Source organism: Hippocampus guttulatus, chromosome 21 (assembly GCF_054856545.1).
Source record: "Hippocampus guttulatus isolate MCC_2025c chromosome 21, RoL_Hgut_1.0, whole genome shotgun sequence".
Classification (NCBI taxonomy): domain Eukaryota; kingdom Metazoa; phylum Chordata; class Actinopteri; order Syngnathiformes; family Syngnathidae; genus Hippocampus; species Hippocampus guttulatus.
Window position 1 is genome coordinate 7,672,081 of NC_141281.1, and position 22,336 is coordinate 7,694,416.

A 22,336-nucleotide genomic window follows, 5' to 3' on the forward strand; every position below is an offset into this window, starting at 1 on the left:
TGGGGGTCTCCACGGGTGTGCGGGGACCCCCCCCCCCCCCCCTCTGACCTCCCACATCACCACTAAGATGACATCTTCGATCAGCTCATTGTTGATTTGATCACCTACCGGAACGAGTTGCCGCTTGCAATCAAAGCTCACAGTGACGCAGCATGTGGCTCGTCGGTGGATCACAAAATTTGAGTAATTGTGGAACAAAAGCAAGGGCGAGAAGTTTCTATTTTGAATGCCGTTGGTTTGTTTGTCAAAATTATTTGGAAATGTATATAAGGGACATGGCCACGTTCATTTTCATGTGAAGATTTTGAACTGGAGCCGTCTGTGTGTGCCGTGATGACATTATCAACCTTCAACTGCAGCCTCTCCGTTGAACCGAGATCGTGTGTGACCGTGATGGTTTTCTTGCATATGTGTAACATTTTTTCGCAATCATTTTTGGGTGGTGCCAACGTTGTTGATGGTAGGTTTAAATTGTGGTGTCCCCAACTTTCATGCTGTCCCCCAACTGGAAGCGTGTGCAGATTTGAGGGGGACGTCACTCAAAGAACAGTGGAAAACAGACATTAGGACTTAACCCCCTTCACTTGAGTGCAACAGCGTTGCACAATCAAATAAAATGATCAAAGATCAGCGCATTGTTTTGTTCTTTACAAAAATTTATTCCAACAAAATTTTACAACACTTAACCAGCTCGTCGAATAATAACGATCAGAATAATCACGTTTTGCAAGTAAGTCTCAATATATCTTTTGAGTGTCATCTTCGTAAGGCTATTGGCTCGTATCGTACACGTGGGACGTTTTCCTTGCCTCCACTTGAAAACAAACACCAAAAAAAAAGGAGAGAGGGAGAAAAATGCTGTCTGAAGGGCAATCAGGCAAAAAAAAAAAAATGGGTTGATGAGGCTGGATGGAGTGTGTGCTTGAAATGTGAACTGATGATGTGCAGCATTGTAGGGCCTCTTAAATTGCCATCTGTCATTCAGGGCCATTTAATAAAAACAAAAAAAAATTGATGCAAGGTAGCGTGCAGCCGCTAAAACTGCTTCCTGCGTCACAAAGCCTGGAGGAGAGTGCACAGCAGTCAACAAAAACAGAAACAAACATAAAAAAAAAGAAAAGAACATCCCAGCAGTACATTTCCACTTTATCTCCTTGCTTTTCCTTCACAGTTTGTCTTTGTACACGATCATAAAAATCAAATTAAGTCAAAATGTCAAGCTGGACATTAAAAGCCTCTCAGTCGGCCGTTCAACATTCATGTGACGACACAGTCAGGACATGCCAGATGTGTGTGTGTGTGTGTGTGTGCATTTGTTGGTTGCAGTGAGTCAGTGCATTTTTTTTTTACTCATTTAATCATGCATTTCAATTTCTTGACTTTTTTCCTTTTATTAAACACAGTTGTTGGGAACAAAAGATGAGAAAAGGAAGCACAGAAGCGGCACCAGAAGGTCATGTGTCTCTCTCGAGGAACAACCATGTAACAAGTATCGTCTTTTGGTTTTGGCTAAGTCAATAATTACTTCAGTCGAACGAAAAAGATCATTGAGACGCTTTAAAGAACAACTGGCACGGGGTGCAAAGACAAAATTTTGAATTTGAAGCAGATATGCTTCAAGGTGCAGATTTTCACTTTTGCACTTTTAGGTCTGCTTGCATCGGGGCAGTGAGGGCCCCACCGGATGCATCTGTAAATCAAGTTTTCTGTTTGGAGTGATGCTAAACGCTTAGTGATCTACATTACTGCCTCCTACAGGACTGGAGTGGAACTACATCAGTAGTTTTGAAATAGTCACGTCAGAGATGAGACAGGATACATCTTTTTAAAAAGTTATTGTTTGAATGCCATTTGAATATTCATTGGTAAGACGACAAAAAACAACAACAAAAAAACTATATTTTTTGACAAACTTTGAAGATGGTGGAATTGCCAATGTAGAATTTATAACATTTTCAATCAGATCCGGATCAGGGTGGCGAATTTCACTTTTAGTCACGACAATCTGCTGGAGTGCGACTGCAGTTACACTTTAAAAAGAATCAAATTAAAAACTGTCAGTATCAGCAGACAGATACTTCTTATATGGTCAGAGAGAGACATGTTGAAACCCACAAGAAAGTTTTTTTTGTTTTGTTTCCACAGACAAACAAGATTGGCACTTGACAACAGTGGAAGGCTTAAGCTCACTTGCGGAAGGAGAGAAGGACCCAAAGACCCACAAAGGTACTCAAAAGATCCTCAGATTTAGGATGGATGAAGAAATTTCAGGAAAGGACAGAGTACGAGGTGACAAGGGAGGGGGGCACAAGAGCAAAAGCCCCACCTTCCCCTCCAAAAAATGACTCACCAGGTATTTCGGGGGGAGCAGTTTGAGCCAGTCCCCCCAAAAAGCCTCAAAGTCCTCCCCGTCCAGGAGGGCGTCAAAGTCGACGCCGCTCAAATCTACGTCTTCAAGTCTGTTGTGGATAAACGACACAACTACAGCAGCTTAATGTCATAGACAGCGGTACAGTGATTGTCTTTTAAAGCATTCATTCCCCCCTTGCAAACATTTAACAGACAAACAAAAACATTTCCACTGGAAGTCACACGCTCGTGCCCAAGTGCTTTTCAAGTAGTCAATAAAACAGTATTATTATCAAAATATTCCTTTTCATGGCTTCCTTCAGACAAAAAGAAACACAAAAAGCGCTTGACATGTTTATGTTGTCGCTAGTGGGGCGAAAGGGGGCCTGGGGCGATGCTACAAGTAAACCAGCCGGCGTCCTTTGTTGTTCCGAACTCTCTGTCTGTACCTTTTGCCCAACACGGCGGCCAGGTACTTCTTGACCGCCATCTGCTTGCGGTAGCGGCTGTAGCTGTCCGTGAAGATGCCATCCGAGTGGCGCTTGGACAGCGGCTCGCCGTTCTCCTCCATCACCCTGCCGCTGCTACGTCGGAACACATGCGGACAGGGAGAAAAAAGAATTAATTAAGAAACATCTGACAGACTGACGACACTGTCGAGAGAGGATATTAATGAGAGGACAGATTGAGCAGCATGATGGCGCATTGTGACACGACACACACACACACGCACACGCACACGCACAGAGTGCAATGTAGTGCTACAAGCGGAGTGCACAAGTGCAAAGTAACACAAACGCACGCCGCCGTCGTCTTACCCGATCCGCTTGGCCATGAGCGAATGGAGATACTTCCTGGCCGACAACTGACCCAACGCTTTCCTGTACGCTTTGTTGAACATGCCATCTGCGTGCCGTTCCGTCCTGGATGCCACGCACACACAATACAAGACAAATGACAATTACGGCAGGCCTTGAACGTAACTTTCTTTTTCACATTTCCCTTATGATTGGAAATAGCCCCCCCCCTGACCTCCAAAAAGAATACATATATTTTTATTGCCAAAATTTGATATCTTGTCAATCGAATTTAGTAAAATTTCTCAATTTGTAATGAGAAAAAAAAAAGAAAATTTGAAAAACTAAAATGGGATAATGTCCTTTAACATAATGTCGAATACACATTTAAAACTGAATAATTAAATAAAACTCCAATCCCGAAAAACAAACAAAAAAATTATTCAATAAATAAATCACCCGGCTACAGACTCAAACAAAGCATCTGTTGGCAAGTGCTAATGGTGCATACCTCTTGTCGGGCGGCGGGTAGAACGGGGAGTAGATGTCATGGTCTTGCGTCCCCATGGGTGGACTTCGCACCTCCTGGCCATCGTAATCCAATGGTGGCAGCGAGTTCCCATCTTCGTCGTACAATTCACCCTCAAGCCTGCAAACAGCAGCAGGACAGAAAAAAACCCCATTCACAATTAAAACTCAAATCCATCTTCTCTCTTGGTTACACGAGTGCCCACTCTATTAGGGACACCTGCCTGTGCAAATATGAAAATGGGATTATCTATGAAAAAGGATGTTTGTTTCCCCCGGGCTAGCCATTCAGTGGTCGGGCATGCATGCAAATGTAAATCCCATTACTGTCGCTGCCTGTCCCTGGTGGATGTTTGGTGGCCATTTAGTATGGATTTGCTGCCCAATGACATCACGCATAGAAAAAGACATTCAATTCAGGATGAATGAAAAAAAAACAAACAAGGGAAGCTGCAAAAATTAAATTAGAAATAGAGTGAAAATTACAAGATACGTGTGACAAGCAACAAAGTAAAATAATATCATTTAAAATGTCAAAAACAGGTGGAATTTGGTGGGGTTTTTTGAGGGGGGGGGGATTTTAAATATAAATGACTCGTGGAAACAAGCAAACAAAAAAAACTATATCGGAATTAAAAATAACTATTTCGAAAGGCAAAAAAGGGGCACATCTAAAAGTGAAGATAAGCATGAAACTCGGGGGATTGTTTACGGTAACTGCCTGCTGGAAGTAACATTGGTCAAAATAAAATGGGAAAAAAGACATTAAAGAAATAACATACAGACGAAAATAAACACACCTATTTATCAACACATACACAAATCAAAATACATGTAAGGATGAATCATAGATAGTAACAGCGAGTCAAAGTGTTTTCCACGTACGTGACGTGCGGAAAGGCGAGCCCCAGTTGCGATCCGCTGCCGGCACTGTGCTGCATGAAGATGCCGTAGATGAGCAAGGCAAGCTTGGCTTTGCTGGACATTTTGCTGCAAAGAGCAAAGCAGTGACACACGCTCAAGCAGACTTTTTCTCAGCTGTCCCAGCTTGAAAAAAAGAAAAAAAAGAAAAAGAAAAAAAAGTGTGTCTTGTTTTCTGCTTACCGGTGGAAGAGCCCCCGTGCACGCGGGAGTGGGATGCAAGCGCCTCTTCCTCTTTCCTCGTCCTCCTCCTCTTCTTCTTCTGGTTGTGGGTGTCTCGTGTCCTCCGTAGCGTCGCCGTGTCCTCCTCCCAACATTTGCGTTCCAGGCAACTTTTTGGGAGTGTGCGTGTGCCTTCCTCTGCTCTTGCTTCTGCCTGCTTTTTTATGCAGCCTTCACTAGTCGCGAAGGTGGAAGGGCGGGATGGGAGGGAGGTGCCCACGTCATCAAGTCCCGCAGGAGTTCGTCCATCCTTCCGTCCGGCCGGCCCGTTTCGGTACAGCGCCCCTCCATTTGTTTGGATGGGGGCTAATAAGAAGAGTGCTGAAATGCAAAACAGTTCCAGGTTAGGATGTGAGTCATCAAATCTTTGAAGGATAATAATAATGTGGTTATTAATCATTTACACGCTGTAGAGTTTGTGTGGCCTTGCTGGAGAGATGTGTTGATGTAATAGTCGAGAAGGATGTTCTGGGGTTGTTTTTTCTTTTCTCTAATTTTGAGATGTTTTTTTTCCCATGATGCCTTAATTTTATATGTAATATAATGCTGCAAAGCACCTTCCCTTTCTCAACAATGACCAATTTAAAATTTGAGGCCATCTAAAGATAAATACATCAATTTCAGGGCAATCCAATGCAAGTAACTTCTGAGCTCCTTCACAATGCCCTGAACTTGAATGAGGAAAATCATCGACAATAATAACGAGTTCAAATTTATTGCTCGAAGCCAGTGACTTTGGCAAATGGTGTCAGCCCACTTCTTGCGTCACGCTCAGGACAAAAGGCTTCATAGCAACCGCATGAGTTCCACACATTAATAAATTAATAATATTGGTAAAATGATTTCCTAAGATGTCAAAACGCAAGCTTAATTTCTTACACAAGCAAACACACTTCATACCTGAATGAATTATTAAAATGATTTTATCTGCACTAAAGTGGTTACGTCAGTCGTTGGGAGGAGTTTACTACATAAGCTTAGATCATAAGTTACATAATGCCACCAATATATAAGTTACTCTGTGGGAGCTAATTGAGATTTATATTGGCACTTAATCATTTTAAAAAAATGTATATATAAATACCTCCCCCACACAAGTGTTGGCGTTTTGGAACATGACTAGATGCAAACAATAAACGTAAAATTCCAGATTTAAGTGAATACAGTAATCCCTCGTTTATCGCGGTTAATGGGGACCAAAACCACCCGCGCTAATCGAAAATCCGCGAAGTAGCGACCAATTAACATACATAATAAAAAAAGTACATATACAGTTCATGTACTGTATATGTTGCTCTATGTGACTTGCTGTTGTTTTGCTGACTTTCACCGCTTCTCGCGGACCGTTTGCGGACTTCCCAAAAATATAAATTATGTAAAAAAATATACATAATATATTTTATATAATTTCAAACACAATATATGTTTGAAAAAATCCGCGATGCACCGAAGCCGCGATAAACGAACCGCGACATAGCGAGGGATCACTGTATATACAGAATACGAGATCACAGTGATCCTGAAAGTGTACTACTAGTCACACTAGTGGTACACGGGCTCCCTCTAGTGGTAAATAAAAGAATCAGTGCCCCCGGTACAACTCAGTTGAATTCAACTTTTAAGATCAAAACATGGCCTTTCATGTTCAAGAAGTGACTGCGTTTAAAACATTTAGGTCAGATTTTACAGTACTGCACGGTACAGTACTGTAAGTGCAATACGTTCATTATTTTTCGCAATACCGCAGTGAAGTGGAAAAATTAATTCTGGAGAAGCACTGCCCCCAAGTGGCCTGAAGAGGACGGTGCACTGCACGGCCCAAACATGAGGCACACCTGCAGGTCTATTCACATCCACATATCGTCTCCCAAGATACTGTACGAACTGAGAGCTCTCAGTGTGCATTAATAAACATATTTTCACATGAAAATGTCAATCAAAAGCGAGCATGATCGCTTTTATTAATGAAATCTCAAGTCTAATCACAATCAATGAGCAATGTCGTCCAGTAAAATGACGATGATTTAGTTCGTTCACGGGAACGAAAATAAATCTGTCGTATGGAAGTAATGATTTCAGAATTCTAATTTTAGCAGCGACGCTTTTTATAGAAGTCGCCACAGCTGCCGCTCTTTGGAGTCTTCATTGAAGCCTCGTAATGTTCAAAACATGCTCATGATTAGGCCAGTTATACGATTTGAGATCGTCTCTGAAAACGGACTAAGGTTGGAAATAGGGGGGGGGGGGGTGATCAAACGTATACAATGCGCAAAAAGACGTTCTTTGCGCTTGTTGCTTGCTAGCGTCAATAAAACACATTATATTCGTGGAACTCCGCACAGGAATAAAGCAGCCGGTTTGATCCTCGCTCCAAAAGTGAGCTGCGTCCGAGTTCTGCCATGACTGTTTAGGAAAAGTGAGGAATCACATTTTTTTCCATCAACTATTCAAACTGGCACGGGGCTCATTTCTCGTAATTGTGCTGTCTGCGAACCTCCATCTGAGGTCGCCAACGCTCCACTTATGTCAACGGGCGTCTTGTGTTCTCCCTCCCTCTGTCCGCGTCTTTTTTGTGTGTGTGCGCGCGCAAGTGTGCGTGTGCTCCTCCTCCTTCATTGTGCACGTTGTCCTCCAGCAGCAGCAGCAGCAGCAGCAGCAGCAGAGCGGGCCCGGCTATAAATCCCAGCCATCACGTCGGCGCCTCTGCTCGCCTAAAGAGGCCTGCGTAAGTTGGGACATGCTGCTGCCGAGCCGCGCCAGGGCGTCAGCGTCCAAAGCGGACGCCAGCACGAGCTGACTTGAGCTGCCGGAGCATGCTTGCACCTCATCAGCACATTGCTTTCTACTTAACAGCAGTGGTGCACGCACGCACGATGAAGGCGGATCGCTTCCGCTTGGAATAGCTCTTTTTTCCCCCCCGCTCCTTTTTCCATTTGGGTGACTAACAGACAAGAAGAAAAGCGGTGCAAAGAGCCACGAAAAGGAAGGTAAGGACAAACGCAAAGTGGTCTTTGTCACGTGAGGGTGGGCCTGGCATCAACAAAGAAGTCATCAGTATGCAGCACGTGACTTAAGTATTAGGACATGTACACATCTTGAATTCATCATTCATCTAAAAGCATTTGGGGACAATCCAATGCAATGCTACACTCAATATGGGATTCCCAAAACGTGGCTCGGGGCCCAAAAATATATATTTATGAGGGAGGTTGCCAATTTCTGAGTGCTTTAATGTACAAGTCAAGAAACATTTGAAGCCAATGTCCTGACAGGGCTTCCCTGTTTCTTGCATAGACCCGAAACAAATGCCAGTTTAACTGCAGCGTTTATCCAGACAGACAGACGGACACAGTAGGGCCCAATCGATTAATTGGCCTGCTGATTAAATCATGTCATCGGCCAAAATCATCAGCAAGTAAACATTTACATCAGTTGTACACGAGTAACACTGGTCTCATACTTTATTACGCAGAAACCTAAGGCGCAACCTTGTCTCCCTAAATATATATAACGGAATTTGTTGATATAGGGTCACTCTGGGGTCGTGTCATTCAAAACAAAGCAAATCAGAATTTTTACAAGCAATGCTTTGGTGAGCAATGAAAGTTGTGCAAGGAATCGACCTGGAAGTCACTATTTCACACACAACCATTTGTGTAAAATAAATGCAAAATGCAACAAAAATGCGGCGGAAGGAGCGGCGACGACACAGCATTTGTTGGCCAGCAAAAAGCTACCCTGAGAGCGTCAGCTGATAAAAGCTGTCCGAAAAGACACGAAAAACTGCTAACTTATGAGAGTAACACTTACTGGAACAAATACCAACGCTAAGTTAGCGGCCTTCAATGCTGGTACTTTGCCATCAATCATTCACATGTATGAGCATGAATGTAGCATGCTAGCATGGCAGGTGGGACATTTTTTTTTTTTTTTTTTTGCAGATGTCTTCCCGCTTTCTCTTAAACAAAGTTTCATCTTGAGGACTAAAACACAAGAGGGAGCAATCAAACACAAAACCGAAACTGCTTAGAAGGGAACGGCTCCCCAGGCTGGCAAAATTAGCAGCGTCAATTAGCTTTTGGCCAATGATGTACTTTTGCTTGAGTGGTGCTACTATTTACTTTTGGGAAAGTTAGCTTCTGCATTTCAGCGGGATATACAGTGTGTAGTGTAGCCCTCTCAACACACCGAGAGAAGCGACATTCATGCTACAGATTGGAGGTGACCTCATTTTGAACTGACACGTATCCGTATTACCGCTAATACAATACAACATCCAAATAAAGGAAGGAGCTAACATGTACAGTACCATTTTATTGCGTTTGATTACACTAAGACTTCCTTTCTCATCAACTCCTCACCTTCCTCAGCTATTGTGTCTTTTGTTGGGCGTTTGCATGCAAAGCAGGGTAGTAGGTCGCCTTCCCTCGGGCTAAAGGGATGTTGTCGGTAATGGGAATGCGTTCCAATAATCATTAGAGCGAGGTGGGTTTTCCTTGTGGTGCCCCGGCTTATTAATGTACTTTGATGCAATCCACTGGATTTTTAAAGATGGCTTTTGTCATTATCACAAATTTGCTGAATGACTGAACCTGAAGCTCAGCGCAAAAGAACTCAAAAGGTAGAAGCGACAGATTGAAACGACTTATGCAGTAATTTTGCGAACCCCGGGAACCTCACTTTACGCACTCGCGCCTCCTTGCATAAGATTAAGATATCCTTTATTTGTCCCGCAATGGGGAAATTACAATCAGAATTCAGAAAGGAAAAACGCTGGGTAGGGAGAGGAAAAAAAAAAAAACCACGCTCGAACTATCCTCTTCCGAGGATAATTTAAGTCCAGGATAAAAAAAGAGATATGGCCACACGATGTAGTTTGGATTCATGATTATTCAATGTCTCCTTTTGGGATTCTAAATTTGATAGTTATCTAGTCTGACTGTCAGGTTGCCCCCCCAAAAAATGGGTCATTGGATTGAAACTCATTGTGTCATGATAAATAGGAGCTTAGCTTCTTTTTATTTTTTTTTTATGATGATCCTCTTAAAGCAAATCCTCCATTCTGGTGATCTTCCTTCTCGTTCCATCTGGTGATGTTGGCACATTTTAACCATCATCGGCCCGACCTGCAGAATCAACTGTTTTTTTTTTTCTTTTTTGGGGGGAGTAGGGTGTGGGTGATCTTGATTCTTATGGTTTCCTTTGCAGTACAGCTGCGAGAACCCCGTGAACTCCCCCTCGCGCCTCTCCCCGAAACCACCACTTGGCAAATATCCCCCTTCGCACGTCACATTGATCTCAGAATCAACAGCGTGCCGCCTGCCAATTAACCCTCGGCGGCCATGCTCGGCGAATCAATCCGAGCAAACCCCAGCCCCCGCCTCATTCCCCTTACCCTTCTAGACTTTCTTTACGCGAGTGTCAAGAGAAGAGCGCCACTAATGCCAGAAGGCGAAATGAAAGCCAGTCTGATGTTTTCATGCTCACAGTGCGGTCGGGCACTGGTCCTCGGAGGCGACCACAGCAAGAAACACACTGCAATGTTTAACGCTTGCTGCAGTTTGATATTTTCAAAAGGGCCTCCCTCTCATTGAGCTATGTCCCTTTCAGGACATGAAACAGCAGTCAGTGTGATATGCCATCTTATTCATTAGCTGATGAGTTCCGCCTGGCAACAAGTGACCACCATGCAACGTCGGCTGAAATTGTCTGAAGTGATGTCATCTTTTAGAAATACTATCTTATTCATGGTCAAGCAGCGTTTCTAGTCTCTGTGCAATATAGAAAGTAAGTGTAAAAAGAGAATCATGGCATGGTGACAAAGATGTTTTACAGGTTTGCAGCTTTTCTATGCAGTTGACACCCCAAAATTCGATTAACAAATAATGATTGAAATTGTCTAGTAAATTGCTAATGACTTTGAGAGAAAGAGGAACTGGAGCATAATTGAGAGCATTGTAGCATTTTTCAAGTTTGCATCCTTTCTCAGCAGTTGGTGGCGGAACTGGTTCAAAAGGGATTTATTACCCATATGTCCCAGTTGCTACACGGCTTATCGTCTTAGCGACAACAAGAGTGATTTGGAAGATAATGTTAGGACACGCATGACATTTGATTTTATGGACATATTGCGACAGCTTCGGGGCCCTGCGTGTCACGAAGGCTGTGCTTTAATCCATCGCCGTTACGAGCTGTTGTGTCTGTCACAGCAGGGCACCGCGATGGGCTGCGTCGAGAGTAAAGAGGACAAAGGCCCCGCCATCAAGTACGGCCCGGAGAACCCTTCGCTGTCCGAGCCCAACGCTGCCGCGGCAACACCCCACGTGGGCCACTACGGGCCTGATCCCACCCAGCTCCAGCCCAGTCTAGCACCCTCCGCCTCCTCCTGCGTCGGCAATTTCAACTCTGCCTTCACGCCCTTCGGCGGATCTTCAACCGGGATGACCCCATTCGGGGGGGCGTCGTCCTTCACCGGCCCCGTGTCCAACTCCTTCTCTGGTTCTGTCCCAAGTAGGTAAAAAAAATAAAATAAAATCAAGCACACCGGCGGTTTGAGATACGGGTAACACGAATTTTCCCAGATGTGTCATTGCCGTGAAGTGAGCGCATTAACTGACACAACCAGATGTGGTTTTATTCGAGTAGAAACCCTCCAAAATGTAGAAATGTATTCAAAGGGACCCGATGCTTCATTTGTTCCCACTCGCAGCGCTAACACATTACTTTGTACTCCCACAAATTCACTAGCATCGGTGGCGCTCACGCTCCCATTGTCAAGCCGTAATTATTGTGAGAATGATGTGCGATTCGGCTATCATAGCGCGCAAGCCTCTTGTTTTGGTGGAATTTAGTCGGTAATCCTCCTCCGCGTCGGATGATATGATCCCCAAAGGACATGTTTGCTTGTCTCTGGGAGATAACAGGATTACGGACAAACGTTGTCAGCGGGCTCTTCGACGGGGTGCTATCGTTACGAAATGATTGAGGCCATGCGTCTCAATACTTTTGTCATCCATCTGCCGTTCGTGCGTTCCAGGTGGCGTGACCTTCTTCGTGGCGCTGTACGACTACGAAGCCAGAACGTCAGACGACCTGTCGTTCAAGAAAGGCGATCGCTTCCAGATCATTAACAATACGTACGCTTGTGTCTCCCCCCCCCCCCATAACAACTACAAACAGACGTGTGGCCACCTGAGCGAAAGTGTAGCGCTTGATTGACAGCCGATTCCCTCCGCAGGGAAGGAGACTGGTGGGAAGCTCGTTCCATCACCAGCGGGAAGAAAGGTTACATCCCCAGCAATTACGTCGCCCCTGCGGACTCCATACAGGCAGAAGAGTAAGTAAGACGCCACGTGAGTGACACACGACACCATCCATCGATTTGCTATGGAGTCAATAAGTTTGTGGGTAAGCCCAATGCCAGATTTAAGCTGTGTAAATCACAAGACCAGTCTGGAAAAAAGTTTGGGAAACGCTGGTGCAATGGGTTCATGTTGCATCAACAGGCCTCGACTCCGGAATAAGCAATGTAAATCACTACGCCAGCATTTCTCTGACACTACCAGTTGGCCGCAAAATGTTTCAGTTCAAAACTCATTTCTCCATCTTAACCACCTGGCTCAAATTATTTGGCTACTTCTTGTCGGTCTTCCCAGGTGGTACTTTGGTAAAATGGGCCGGAAGGACGCAGAGAGGTTACTTCTGAATCCAGGGAATCATCGAGGGACGTTCCTGGCGCGAGAAAGCGAAACCACCAAAGGTGACGACTTCACGGTCCACTTTCTGCTATCTGCTGACATGTTTTCGTAACCCGCTGGTCTCGGTGTCCAGGTGCTTTTTCTCTCTCTATCCGTGACTGGGACGAAAGCAGGGGCGACAACGTGAAGCACTACAAGATCCGCAAGCTGGACAGCGGAGGGTACTACATCACCACGCGAGCGCAGTTTGACACCTTGCAGAAACTTGTCAAACACTACATGGGTATGTCATGATGTACTATAGTCAGAAATGTAATGAGACACGTAGCCCCTTAGCTCAGAGGTAATCCCAGTGGACTGTATTAAGTGCACGCGTGTGTAATAATGACGGAGGTTCCCTCATCCGATATTTCAGAGCATGCCGACGGCCTCTGCCACAAGCTCACCACCGTTTGCCCCACGGTCAAACCTCAGACGCAAGGTCTCGCCAAGGACGCATGGGAGATCCCCCGAGAGTCCCTCAGACTGGAGCTCAAACTGGGCCAGGGCTGCTTCGGAGAGGTCTGGATGGGTACGTTTGAACATGGACCAGAAACTCCAACCAACATGAGCAGCGTCAACCACTACACCAGTGTTGTTCAAACTAGTGATTGTTTGCGCATTGTTTCTACTCCATCAGTAAGTTCCCTCGTCCACGGGAGTCAGCCATCTGAACCACTACACCGCAGTTCCACAAACGTCGGAGTGGTGTTTAAACATTGCTGATTCAATTATCCCAGAATATTGGGAACACCGACACGAGTATTTGTCGAATTATTTTGGACCGGCTGTGAATACTGGAGTCCGCTACACCCGTGTCACCTACGTGAAACGGTACACTATGCTAGTGTCCAATACAATGAAAAAGGTCCTTGGCAGAGGTAAAAAAAAATGTGTGAGGAAATATCGATGTTTTAGTGGCTAAATAGAGTAGATGCTTGTATCTATTTCTGTCCATTTCCTGCAGTGGCTTCCTCTGTTTGTTGTCTTTTCATCTCTGGAGATGAGCTCAACTCAGGGGCACGGCCAAAATCTTCATCATCATTATTATTATTTTGCATTAATATTCTGACCACAGTTAGTCATCCAGTTAGTGAAAACATCTTTGATTTTATTGTTCTAATTTTAAACAACGTAGGAGAAGAGTTTAACGCGACACGAAATTTATGGATCCTCAAGTAAGAATACTTGCGAATGAAAAATTGACCAAGGGGCTCACTGAATAAATCGACTCTTAATTATTTTATTTTTTTTTGTAACATCACACACCTATCTTAATGAAGACTTGATTATGCGTCACCTCCTGGCAGTTGGCTGACGACTGGTTGCGCATTTGAAATGTAGAAAAACGGCCGTCTGTCAGGTTCATTAAATCACGGCTGCCAAAATTGGAATTGCGATTACAAGTCGATTTATCGTACAGCCCTACTCAGGACACCATCCTTTTTTTGGACTTTAGTAGGAACGTTTCTGCAAAGAAGGCACAATGTCACTGTGAGGAGCGCCAACACTGAACGCCGTTGTCCTCCCCTCACCAGGCACGTGGAACGGCACCACTAAAGTGGCTATCAAGACGCTGAAGCCGGGCACCATGTCGCCTGAGGCCTTCCTGCAGGAGGCTCAGATCATGAAGAAGCTGCGACACGACAAACTGGTGCCGCTCTACGCCGTTGTCTCCGAGGAGCCCATCTACATCGTCACAGAGTACATGGCCAAAGGTAACACAAACGCGTGCGAATTTGTAATCTCATGTCGCCTGTTGGGGAGGGGGCTCTGCATCCGTTGAGACTGGGGAGCTCAAGTGATATCCCGCGAGAGTGGAGAGGACATGATTGCATTTTCCCCCCCTGCTCTATTTATAAACGCATCAAGCCCGGGCCTGCCATGTCCAAGAAGTCAAGCCACCCACTCTGCTTTTCATTTCTCTCTCTCTCTCTTTTTTTTTTTTATAAGCATATCAGCAATGCCAAGGACATAAAACATATTCATGGAGGCTTTAATTCAATTTGCTCAGAAAAGGCGAACAGAGCTGCTGTGGTTTTGTTTAGGGTTGGGGGGGCTTGCATGGTTTCATGTGCGGTTTACGACATGGTGATATTCCGCTCTGATTAATACTTTTGCTCATAGGTTGTGACACTTAAGTGAGCTTCATTGACTATTTATTACATGCCAATACATTTGTATGCATGCTGTTTTAGTATTTTTATTTTTTTTCATGAACAGGCAGCTTGCTGGACTTCCTCAAAGAAGGCGACGGAAAGTTCCTGAAGCTTCCCCTGCTGGTGGACATGGCTGCACAGGTGAGCTGAAATAATTACTCAAATGAAGATTCTAATTGAATGGAGTTATGTTGTCACAATTCGGCTTTTCGGGGCAGTTCTCTGAAGGCTTCTGTTGCCGTGACAACTGAGGCAAAGCGAGGGCGTTGCAACGAAGCGAGGGCTACTCTCATGACATGACCCCTTCCAGAATTCTCTTTTCAAGAGTCATTGTTGATTTCGTTTTTCTAAGATCGCCGACGGCATGGCGTTCATCGAGAGGATGAACTACATCCACCGGGACCTGCGCGCCGCCAACATCCTGGTGGGCGACAACCTGGTGTGCAAGATCGCAGACTTCGGTCTGGCCAGATTGATAGAGGACAACGAGTACACTGCGAGGCAAGGTAGGGGAGATAGATGCATTTGCTCTCTGAAATATACCACGAATAATAAACATTTTGTGATGGCATTTCCCACCTGTTAAAGGCACGTTTTGCTACTTTTAATGTGAATGAACTTCCAGTTTACCCTTTAGAGGAAAGTGAAAGGGCAGAACAGAAAGGAGGCTCTAGAAGAGGACGCTTGGGCGCTCTCCAGAGGAGCTAATGTCTGTTATGTTGCGTCCAGGAGCCAAATTCCCCATCAAGTGGACGGCACCGGAGGCGGCGCTTTATGGACGCTTTACCATCAAGTCGGACGTGTGGTCCTTTGGCATCTTGATCACCGAGCTTGTCACCAAAGGCCGAGTACCCTACCCGGGTGAGAACCGCCCCCGCCCCAAAACAACAACGACATACAATACAGCGGTACCTAATTCGTTCCGTCAAAACACACAAGGACACATACACTTTTACACACTCGCAAAGATGGATGCACATGCACACAGATGAGCCCATCTGGTGGAAGATTGACCATTGCTCTTGCTTCTAACCATCTGTCACACTCATATTACCCCAAGGGTGTGTATGTTGTGTCGAGACTGCAGTGTTTGTGTCCGAAGCATCCATGAATAATTTTATGGCGCAGATATTTAAAAGGTACTTGCATGTACTACATATATAGCATTAGGTACTTCATGTATATGATATACTGTGTATTAAAAACAACCACATAGCTTAGGTTTTCAGTCTGCTCGATTAATGCTAACGCTAAATAGCATCTGTATTGCGATGCTATGACTCTTGTCAGCAACAGCTGGAACAAACACTCCAGCAACACATGAAGAAAGACAATATAACAGTACTCACAGTCACATCTTCTTCGTCTTCTGCGAAGAACGACTCAGATTAGTGCCGCACTGATGAACTGAGAGGAGCTGAGACAGTTCACTGATCAGTGTCTGCCTCACATAGTCCAGACAGGCACAACCTGAACGAGCACCATAAAGGCCAATTATTTAAGAGCGTGTAATGAAAACTGTTTTCATTTCAAATTAATTGTCATAACTGAATGTTTTTTTTAGAAAGTGCCATATTTAAATGAGAAGCAAAACGAATGATGTTTTGCTCAACTCACCACTCGAGTGACTGACTGGCTCGTTTCCTTGCAGGCATGGTGAACCGCGAAGTTCTGGAGCAGGTGGAGCGCGGCTACCGCATGCCGTGCCCGCAGGGCTGCCCCGAGTCGCTGCACGACATGATGAAGCTGTGCTGGAAGAAGGAGGCCGACGAGCGGCCCACCTTCGAGTATATCCAGTCTTTTCTGGAGGACTACTTCACTGCCACGGAGCCCCAGTACCAGCCTGGGGAGAACCTATAGCTCACCACGTGTGTGTGTGTGGGGGGGGGGGCAGGTGTTAACCTGGGCGTCAAGTTGCATAATACACTCAGCAATCGTCTCTTCTGGTCACATCAATAGGTACACCCGGGCAATCTTAAACGATTCAATACAAGAGTTATAACCAAAATGTTGCCTTTCACAAACACAACAACGTAGAAATATTCCAGAGCCGGAATTGAACCCGGCACCTCTGCACTGTGAGGCGGCCGTGCTAACCAGTCGCCTACCGTGCTGCCCTTTTCATCAAAATAAAAGATTTCACTCTTTGAATCAAACTAATGAAATACTTTGCCACGCTATTTTTATTTATTGAGATGCGCCTGTATATAATAGTTGCGGCATGGAAACCCTCTCTCTTTCACCATACGCTGACAGGCTTTACAATCATCATTGAATTAAAGATGAATCAATTCAAAAATGATGACATTGTGCGGGTGTACCTACTTAAGTGTCCGTGTGGTGTTGGAACTTATGTCAGCCTGAAGAGACGCTATCGCTCAATTCCCCGGCGTGTTTTACAAGGGAGGTGTGTAAATTATGCATTGAAAGCATTAATTATGAATAAAGCTGCAACGGAGAGTCCCGCCGAGGATCGACGGCCTTCTGTCCGAATGCGTTATCCATATCAGGTTGGTTGCTTTCAAAGAAAAAAAAAAAATAACAAAAAAAACAGCCCTACATTCGAAGGCCTTTCAAATCCATGCGTTTATGTCAAGACATGCTCACGATTGCATCTTTTGCATTGCTTTGTGTGACTTACATATATATCCTGTATATTCTGTCAGGAGTGTGAACTAAACCTGTGTAGAAATGTGACTGAAGCACGGAGCTATCTACAGTATGTACGTCAAAGCAGCACAGCAATATACAATAACTTGTTTATGTGCCCATTGCGCTCATAGGAATAACATTATTACGCTTTGTATATGACGGGACACTTTTGTTTTTTATACATATAAACTAACTGATAGTGATGAATGGGGAAAACTCACCTAGGGGATTTGTACAATAAAAGGATGACTTGACTTGACAACAACCTGGTTCTGGTCTGCTTAATACTGCCACCTAGAAGAAACGGAACAAACAAATGGATGACTGCAGTACGATTTACAATGTTTATTATTAAGGTGGCAAGAGCGCTTTCAAATATTTTGAAAAACCGAAAAACATCAAACAGGAATGTACCGGTATTTCTCAAGTCAAAATTCAGCGCATAAACGAGGAAATGGACTTACATGTATGGTGAGTCCCATGGGCCGGTTTCTATATATAGACGCTACTTGCTTTCAAAGACGTTAAGAAGAAGACACATGTGAAAATTGAAGCCCACCGCACATTCTTTATTTAAATAAAATAACATTTTCAAGATGCAATCTATTTTTAAACATGAGTACAAAGGAACGTTAAATGCTTCCCCCTGCCCCCAAACGTGTCTTTCAAGAAGACATTTTATGGAAATTGGCGTTTTAATAGCTTGTGCACAGACAATTGGGTCTCTGGAGACCCTTCGGAATTAATCCACTAATTAAATGTTTTGGGGTTTTTTGTTTGCTGCCCGAGTCCCAAACTGTGTTTAATTTAATTTTCAGAATAACAACAACCTCACCAATTTCCTCCACACATAATACTACAGGGCATAAAAAAACAACAACAACTTACTGAGTTGTAGTAGAAGTCTTCCTCGTTTGTGTCAGCATGAACATACCGTCTCTTTGTAGTTTGAGTTTTTTTGTAACACTTTTTGATATTTTATGAGTACAACAAAAAATATATATAGTAACAGGCCTCACACGGCCATCTCCATCTTGATGGCTGGGTGCGGGTTGTAGTCCAAAATCTCGAAGTCGTCGGCGCGGAAATCGTCAATGCGCTCCACTTTTCGCAGGATCTTCATTTTGGGGAAGGGGCGGATCTCCCGCTGCAGCTGCCAAGCAAGCGAGAGCAAAATACTCCCCAAATATTAATTCGGAGAATTCAGGCACATGTGAGATTGTTTGGCCTCGGCTGAGGTCTGCTAACCTGCACTTTCAACGGTTCCACGTGGTTGAGGTAGATGTGCGCGTCACCCAACGTGTGGACGAAGTCGCCCGGCTGGTGTCCCGTGATGTGCGCGATCATGTACGTGAGGAGGGCGTAGCTCGCGATGTTGAAAGGCACGCCTAGGCCCATATCGCCAGAGCGCTGGTACAGCTGGCAGGACAGCTCGCCGTCGCACACGTAGAACTGGCACAGGGCATGGCAGGGAGGCAACGCCATCAGAGGCAGGTCTGGCAAATGACAAAATGAAAAGGCATTAAATGAGAGCCAGCAACTAAAAGTCGCACATGTTGAATGTGAACAGACAGCATCCTGTTTTTTTTTTTACGAATTAAAAACAATTAATAATAAATGTTAACTCCTACAACAATCTAAAAATGGATGCCCTTGTGTGTACTTGTTGCATTTGTCTGCACCTTTAGGGTTCCACGCGCACATGATGATGCGCCTGTCGTCTGGATTGCTCTTAATGGTGTTGATGACTTTCTGTAGCTGGTCAACGCCTTGCCCTGTGTAATCTGAGGGACGAAAGAAGCCAAAAGTCACAATAAATTTCATTTTTCTATTTCGTTTCAGGTGTCATTTAAATAGCGTCTGGATGACCAGAGAAAATGCCAACTCCACGCAGGAAGAGCCCAGAGTCAAACCCCAGACCTGAGAACTGGGAGGCAGAAGTGCGAACCACTAATGCATAAAATCGGTAGGAAGCTACAAAGAAATTATGGCAGTGGTACCGGTGTGCATGTCGGTGTACTCTGCGCCAAAGTGGCGCCACTGGAAGCCATAAACGGGACCCAGGTCGCCTTCCTCACGCTCGGTGAAGCCGCACTTGTCCAGGAAGCTGCGCGAGCCGTTAGCATCCCAAATCTTCACGCCTTTCTCCGACAGCTCCTTGGAATTCGTCGACCCCTGGTGACACAAAACACAGACTATCCCGCGGTTGATATTGAGCTATGAAATCAGATAAAAACACGATTTGTGAAACTCTCACTGCTGTGCGGACTGACATTCACCCTGCCTACTCTCATTTTTTTTCCCTGTAAAACGCACCGAAAATAAGTGGATGAAAAACACATCTATGTGCACTTATCTGAGTATTTAGTTTTGGTTCTGCTTCTGTTGCCTCCTTGTAAGGCGCCATGATAGACAGATGAAGAGTTGCTGGGTGGCAAGCTTGATGATGCTGAGAAAGGTCCGGATTGGCAGTAAAGGTCATTAACAGTACAGTACACAAAGTGCCCAAAGAGCCTTTTGCCAAATATGCATTTAAAATACTGCATCCAAGTATCATGGAGTCAAAAACATCCTCGGACAGAGCACAGGTAATTTGTGTTTTTACAGGTTGTATCGTGGCGACATACACACTACGGTCCTTGTGCCATTGCATTTAGTTTGTTCCAAAATACAAATCACGTGGAAATCATTTATCTTGAAATGGCTAAACTTGTAAGATAAATTTGAAATTATATTGAAGTGTTTTGAGGTCATAATTTGTGGTAAATGTAGAATTTCAACAATTAATATAGACAACATTTCTCAACATTTTGGTCATGGGGCAGCAATTACTCACCCAAGGTTACCATTCCATGGGAAAAAAAATACAACTCTGAGCATTTTAGACTGTCATGGCCACCCAGCCTTAAACAATAAATACCTTACATGCCCTCAATTGACGAACCTTGATAAACCAAAGCAACTCTTCAAGGATTCCTTTCCAAAATACTTTCTTGGTTGTCAGCAGAGGAAATTGATCTACAAAGCAAAAGAGAGACACGACTTAGTAACATCCACATGCACGCGAGCTACCTTGCACAAGGGCTTCATTTACTCCATATTGCTTTGAATTTATATTGCCCTTTGGAAGATAATCGACGCGGGGGGGGGGGGGGGTTGGACTAGTGTATGTGCTCTGCCCCTAAAATTATTGGAGTTTTTTCGTCTGTCTCTCTGTGCAGCCGGGGGCCGAGTTGCCCGCGGACGAGTGTTGGGGCATTGGCACTGTGGCCATACAACGAAGCTAGACGGCCCCACACTCAGACGAGGACATAAATATTTCATCATTACTCATAATTTACTTTGTGGTGCGCCATGAGATATTTGAAATGTAAAATGAGTGTCTTAACTCCAAAAAAGTAGCACCAAGTGGTAGCATTTTTTCGCCAGGCCGAATCAAGAGTTGAATGAATGGCTTGCCTTCTTGCGAGGCTTACCGCGAAGGCTGTATCGGGCCTGGGTGCCGAACACAGAGATGACGCCGGTCCCGGTGCGGTCTCCCTTCCTGCGGCCGTGCTCCAGGATGAACGCCACCTGGTTCAGATAGCCGCGCTCGTCGCAAAACAAACCTAGCGAGGTCTTTTTTATCTCCTCCGGCGTCTTAGCGCCGTGTTCCCCGGTCGGTTGTTCCATTGTATACGAATATTACAAATTGAAAAAAAATTGTCACGAATGTCACTTGTGTTCGTGCGCCAAAATTTCACACATGAATGCAAATCTCAAATACCAGCCAATAATACAATGAGAAGCACTTCCTTGTTATTGGTGAAGTATCGCGAGAACTAACATTGGCACTGGGCTTTTTTTTTTACAGAACTTTATACAAATCCAGCAGCGACAATGGAAGGTTAAAACAAGTGGTAAGTGACGACTTTACTTGTTAAACATGATTACAATCTTATTTTATTTGATAATAACACTGATTTGGGTTTTTAAAAGCAACGTTTTACGTGTGTCACATAAAATAGTTTTTCAAAAACTTGCATGACACTCTAAGTTCCGCCGTCTTCTACTGACACCATGTGGTCAATACAAAGACAGCATTTTCACTTTCAGGAATCAATGGCCATTAGATTGAAATGTTAGGTAAGTAAGTCGTGTTTGTCGTCGTCGTTTTCGCCCAAGCTAATACCACATGTCACCCTTCCGCAAACTACATTCATTCAAAGCCAATACAAAATGAAACCTATCTGACGACGCTGAATTTGCCTCCTGTTAATTCAGTTTTGCGTTCCAATTTAAAATACTGCAATTGTGCATTTTTGCCTGTAGATAGCAATGTTGTCCACAGTTTTGCAAGAGTGAAGACGCTGGTTTTCATATTTATCTCCAAAAATGTTTCAAACTCAAGGTGCGGGGTCCAGATCTGGTCCACCAGATCATTTTATGTGACAAATCAAGCAGGTCAACTTCCATCATGCTTGCTAAAATCTGTACCAAAATTTCAAATTGTCATATGTAATAAATAATTATGTTGATATAGTGTAAACATTTTATTGTTACATTACTACAGTAACTTGAACAGTTGAACAAATTACTATCCTTGACTTTTGATTTCAAAACTAGCTATCCATTAGTTGTGTCCTGCATATGTAATAATAGGAGGAGGTGATTAAGGACCATCAATCGTGTTGCAGTAATCAATATAATAATATATCTATATTTTTTTCACTTTCAACACGTCGCATCTTTTCTGTAACTTCCAATATCTTTTTTTTTTTTACAAATGAGGAAAAGCCTCAGACCATTATGATGTAGATTTTGCATGGAAGTCATCCATATTTGGTGCAGTGGTAGTGAAGAGGAGAACTTTGTGGTTCTACTGCATTTCTATGACTTTAACAGCTGGCATGCTCATCTTTATCTTTGTTCTTATCTTATAGGACTTTCTTGTATTAAAGAGCTATAACCATCACCAGGCCCAGTTCCTTGT

General features: G+C 44.2%; 3 protein-coding genes across 6 annotated transcripts; 1 reads left to right on the forward strand and 2 right to left on the reverse strand.

Moving 5' to 3' along the window:
* Window positions 1–635: 635 nt before the first annotated feature.
* Window positions 636–16,182, reverse strand: adcyap1a (adenylate cyclase activating polypeptide 1a). 4 transcript variants are annotated; one of them, XM_086102306.1, is made up of 8 exons: window positions 16,062–16,182; window positions 4,779–5,138; window positions 4,560–4,664; window positions 3,658–3,795; window positions 3,168–3,272; window positions 2,799–2,933; window positions 2,351–2,459; window positions 636–1,062 (listed from the first exon to the last, which is right to left on the reverse strand). In XM_086102306.1, exons 2-8 carry the CDS (start codon window positions 4,910–4,912, stop codon window positions 1,054–1,056), a joined length of 735 nt encoding a protein of 244 aa, XP_085958432.1. In that variant the 5' UTR covers window positions 4,913–5,138; window positions 16,062–16,182; the 3' UTR covers window positions 636–1,053. The 4 variants fall into 4 exon arrangements, 3 of the variants coding, with proteins under 3 accessions (XP_085958432.1, XP_085958431.1, XP_085958433.1); XR_015099044.1 differs by having other exon boundaries at window positions 2,351–2,933; XM_086102305.1 differs by having other exon boundaries at window positions 636–2,459.
* On the forward strand, window positions 7,441–16,877 carry LOC147186954 (tyrosine-protein kinase yes-like). Its single transcript, XM_086102300.1, has 12 exons — window positions 7,441–7,804; window positions 11,027–11,327; window positions 11,854–11,953; window positions 12,055–12,153; window positions 12,473–12,576; window positions 12,648–12,797; window positions 12,930–13,085; window positions 14,092–14,271; window positions 14,777–14,853; window positions 15,065–15,218; window positions 15,442–15,573; window positions 16,364–16,877. The coding sequence occupies exons 2-12, from the start codon at window positions 11,039–11,041 to the stop codon at window positions 16,570–16,572; spliced, it is 1,650 nt and encodes a 549-aa protein (XP_085958426.1). The 5' UTR covers window positions 7,441–7,804; window positions 11,027–11,038; the 3' UTR covers window positions 16,573–16,877.
* Window positions 16,878–17,908: 1,031 nt separating this feature from the next.
* tyms (thymidylate synthetase) lies at window positions 17,909–21,156 on the reverse strand. The gene is made up of 6 exons (XM_086102304.1): window positions 20,841–21,156; window positions 20,309–20,382; window positions 19,365–19,539; window positions 19,047–19,148; window positions 18,613–18,860; window positions 17,909–18,517 (listed from the first exon to the last, which is right to left on the reverse strand). The coding sequence occupies exons 1-6, from the start codon at window positions 21,034–21,036 to the stop codon at window positions 18,380–18,382; spliced, it is 933 nt and encodes a 310-aa protein (XP_085958430.1). The 5' UTR covers window positions 21,037–21,156; the 3' UTR covers window positions 17,909–18,379.
* Between the last annotated feature and the right edge of the window lie 1,180 nt (window positions 21,157–22,336).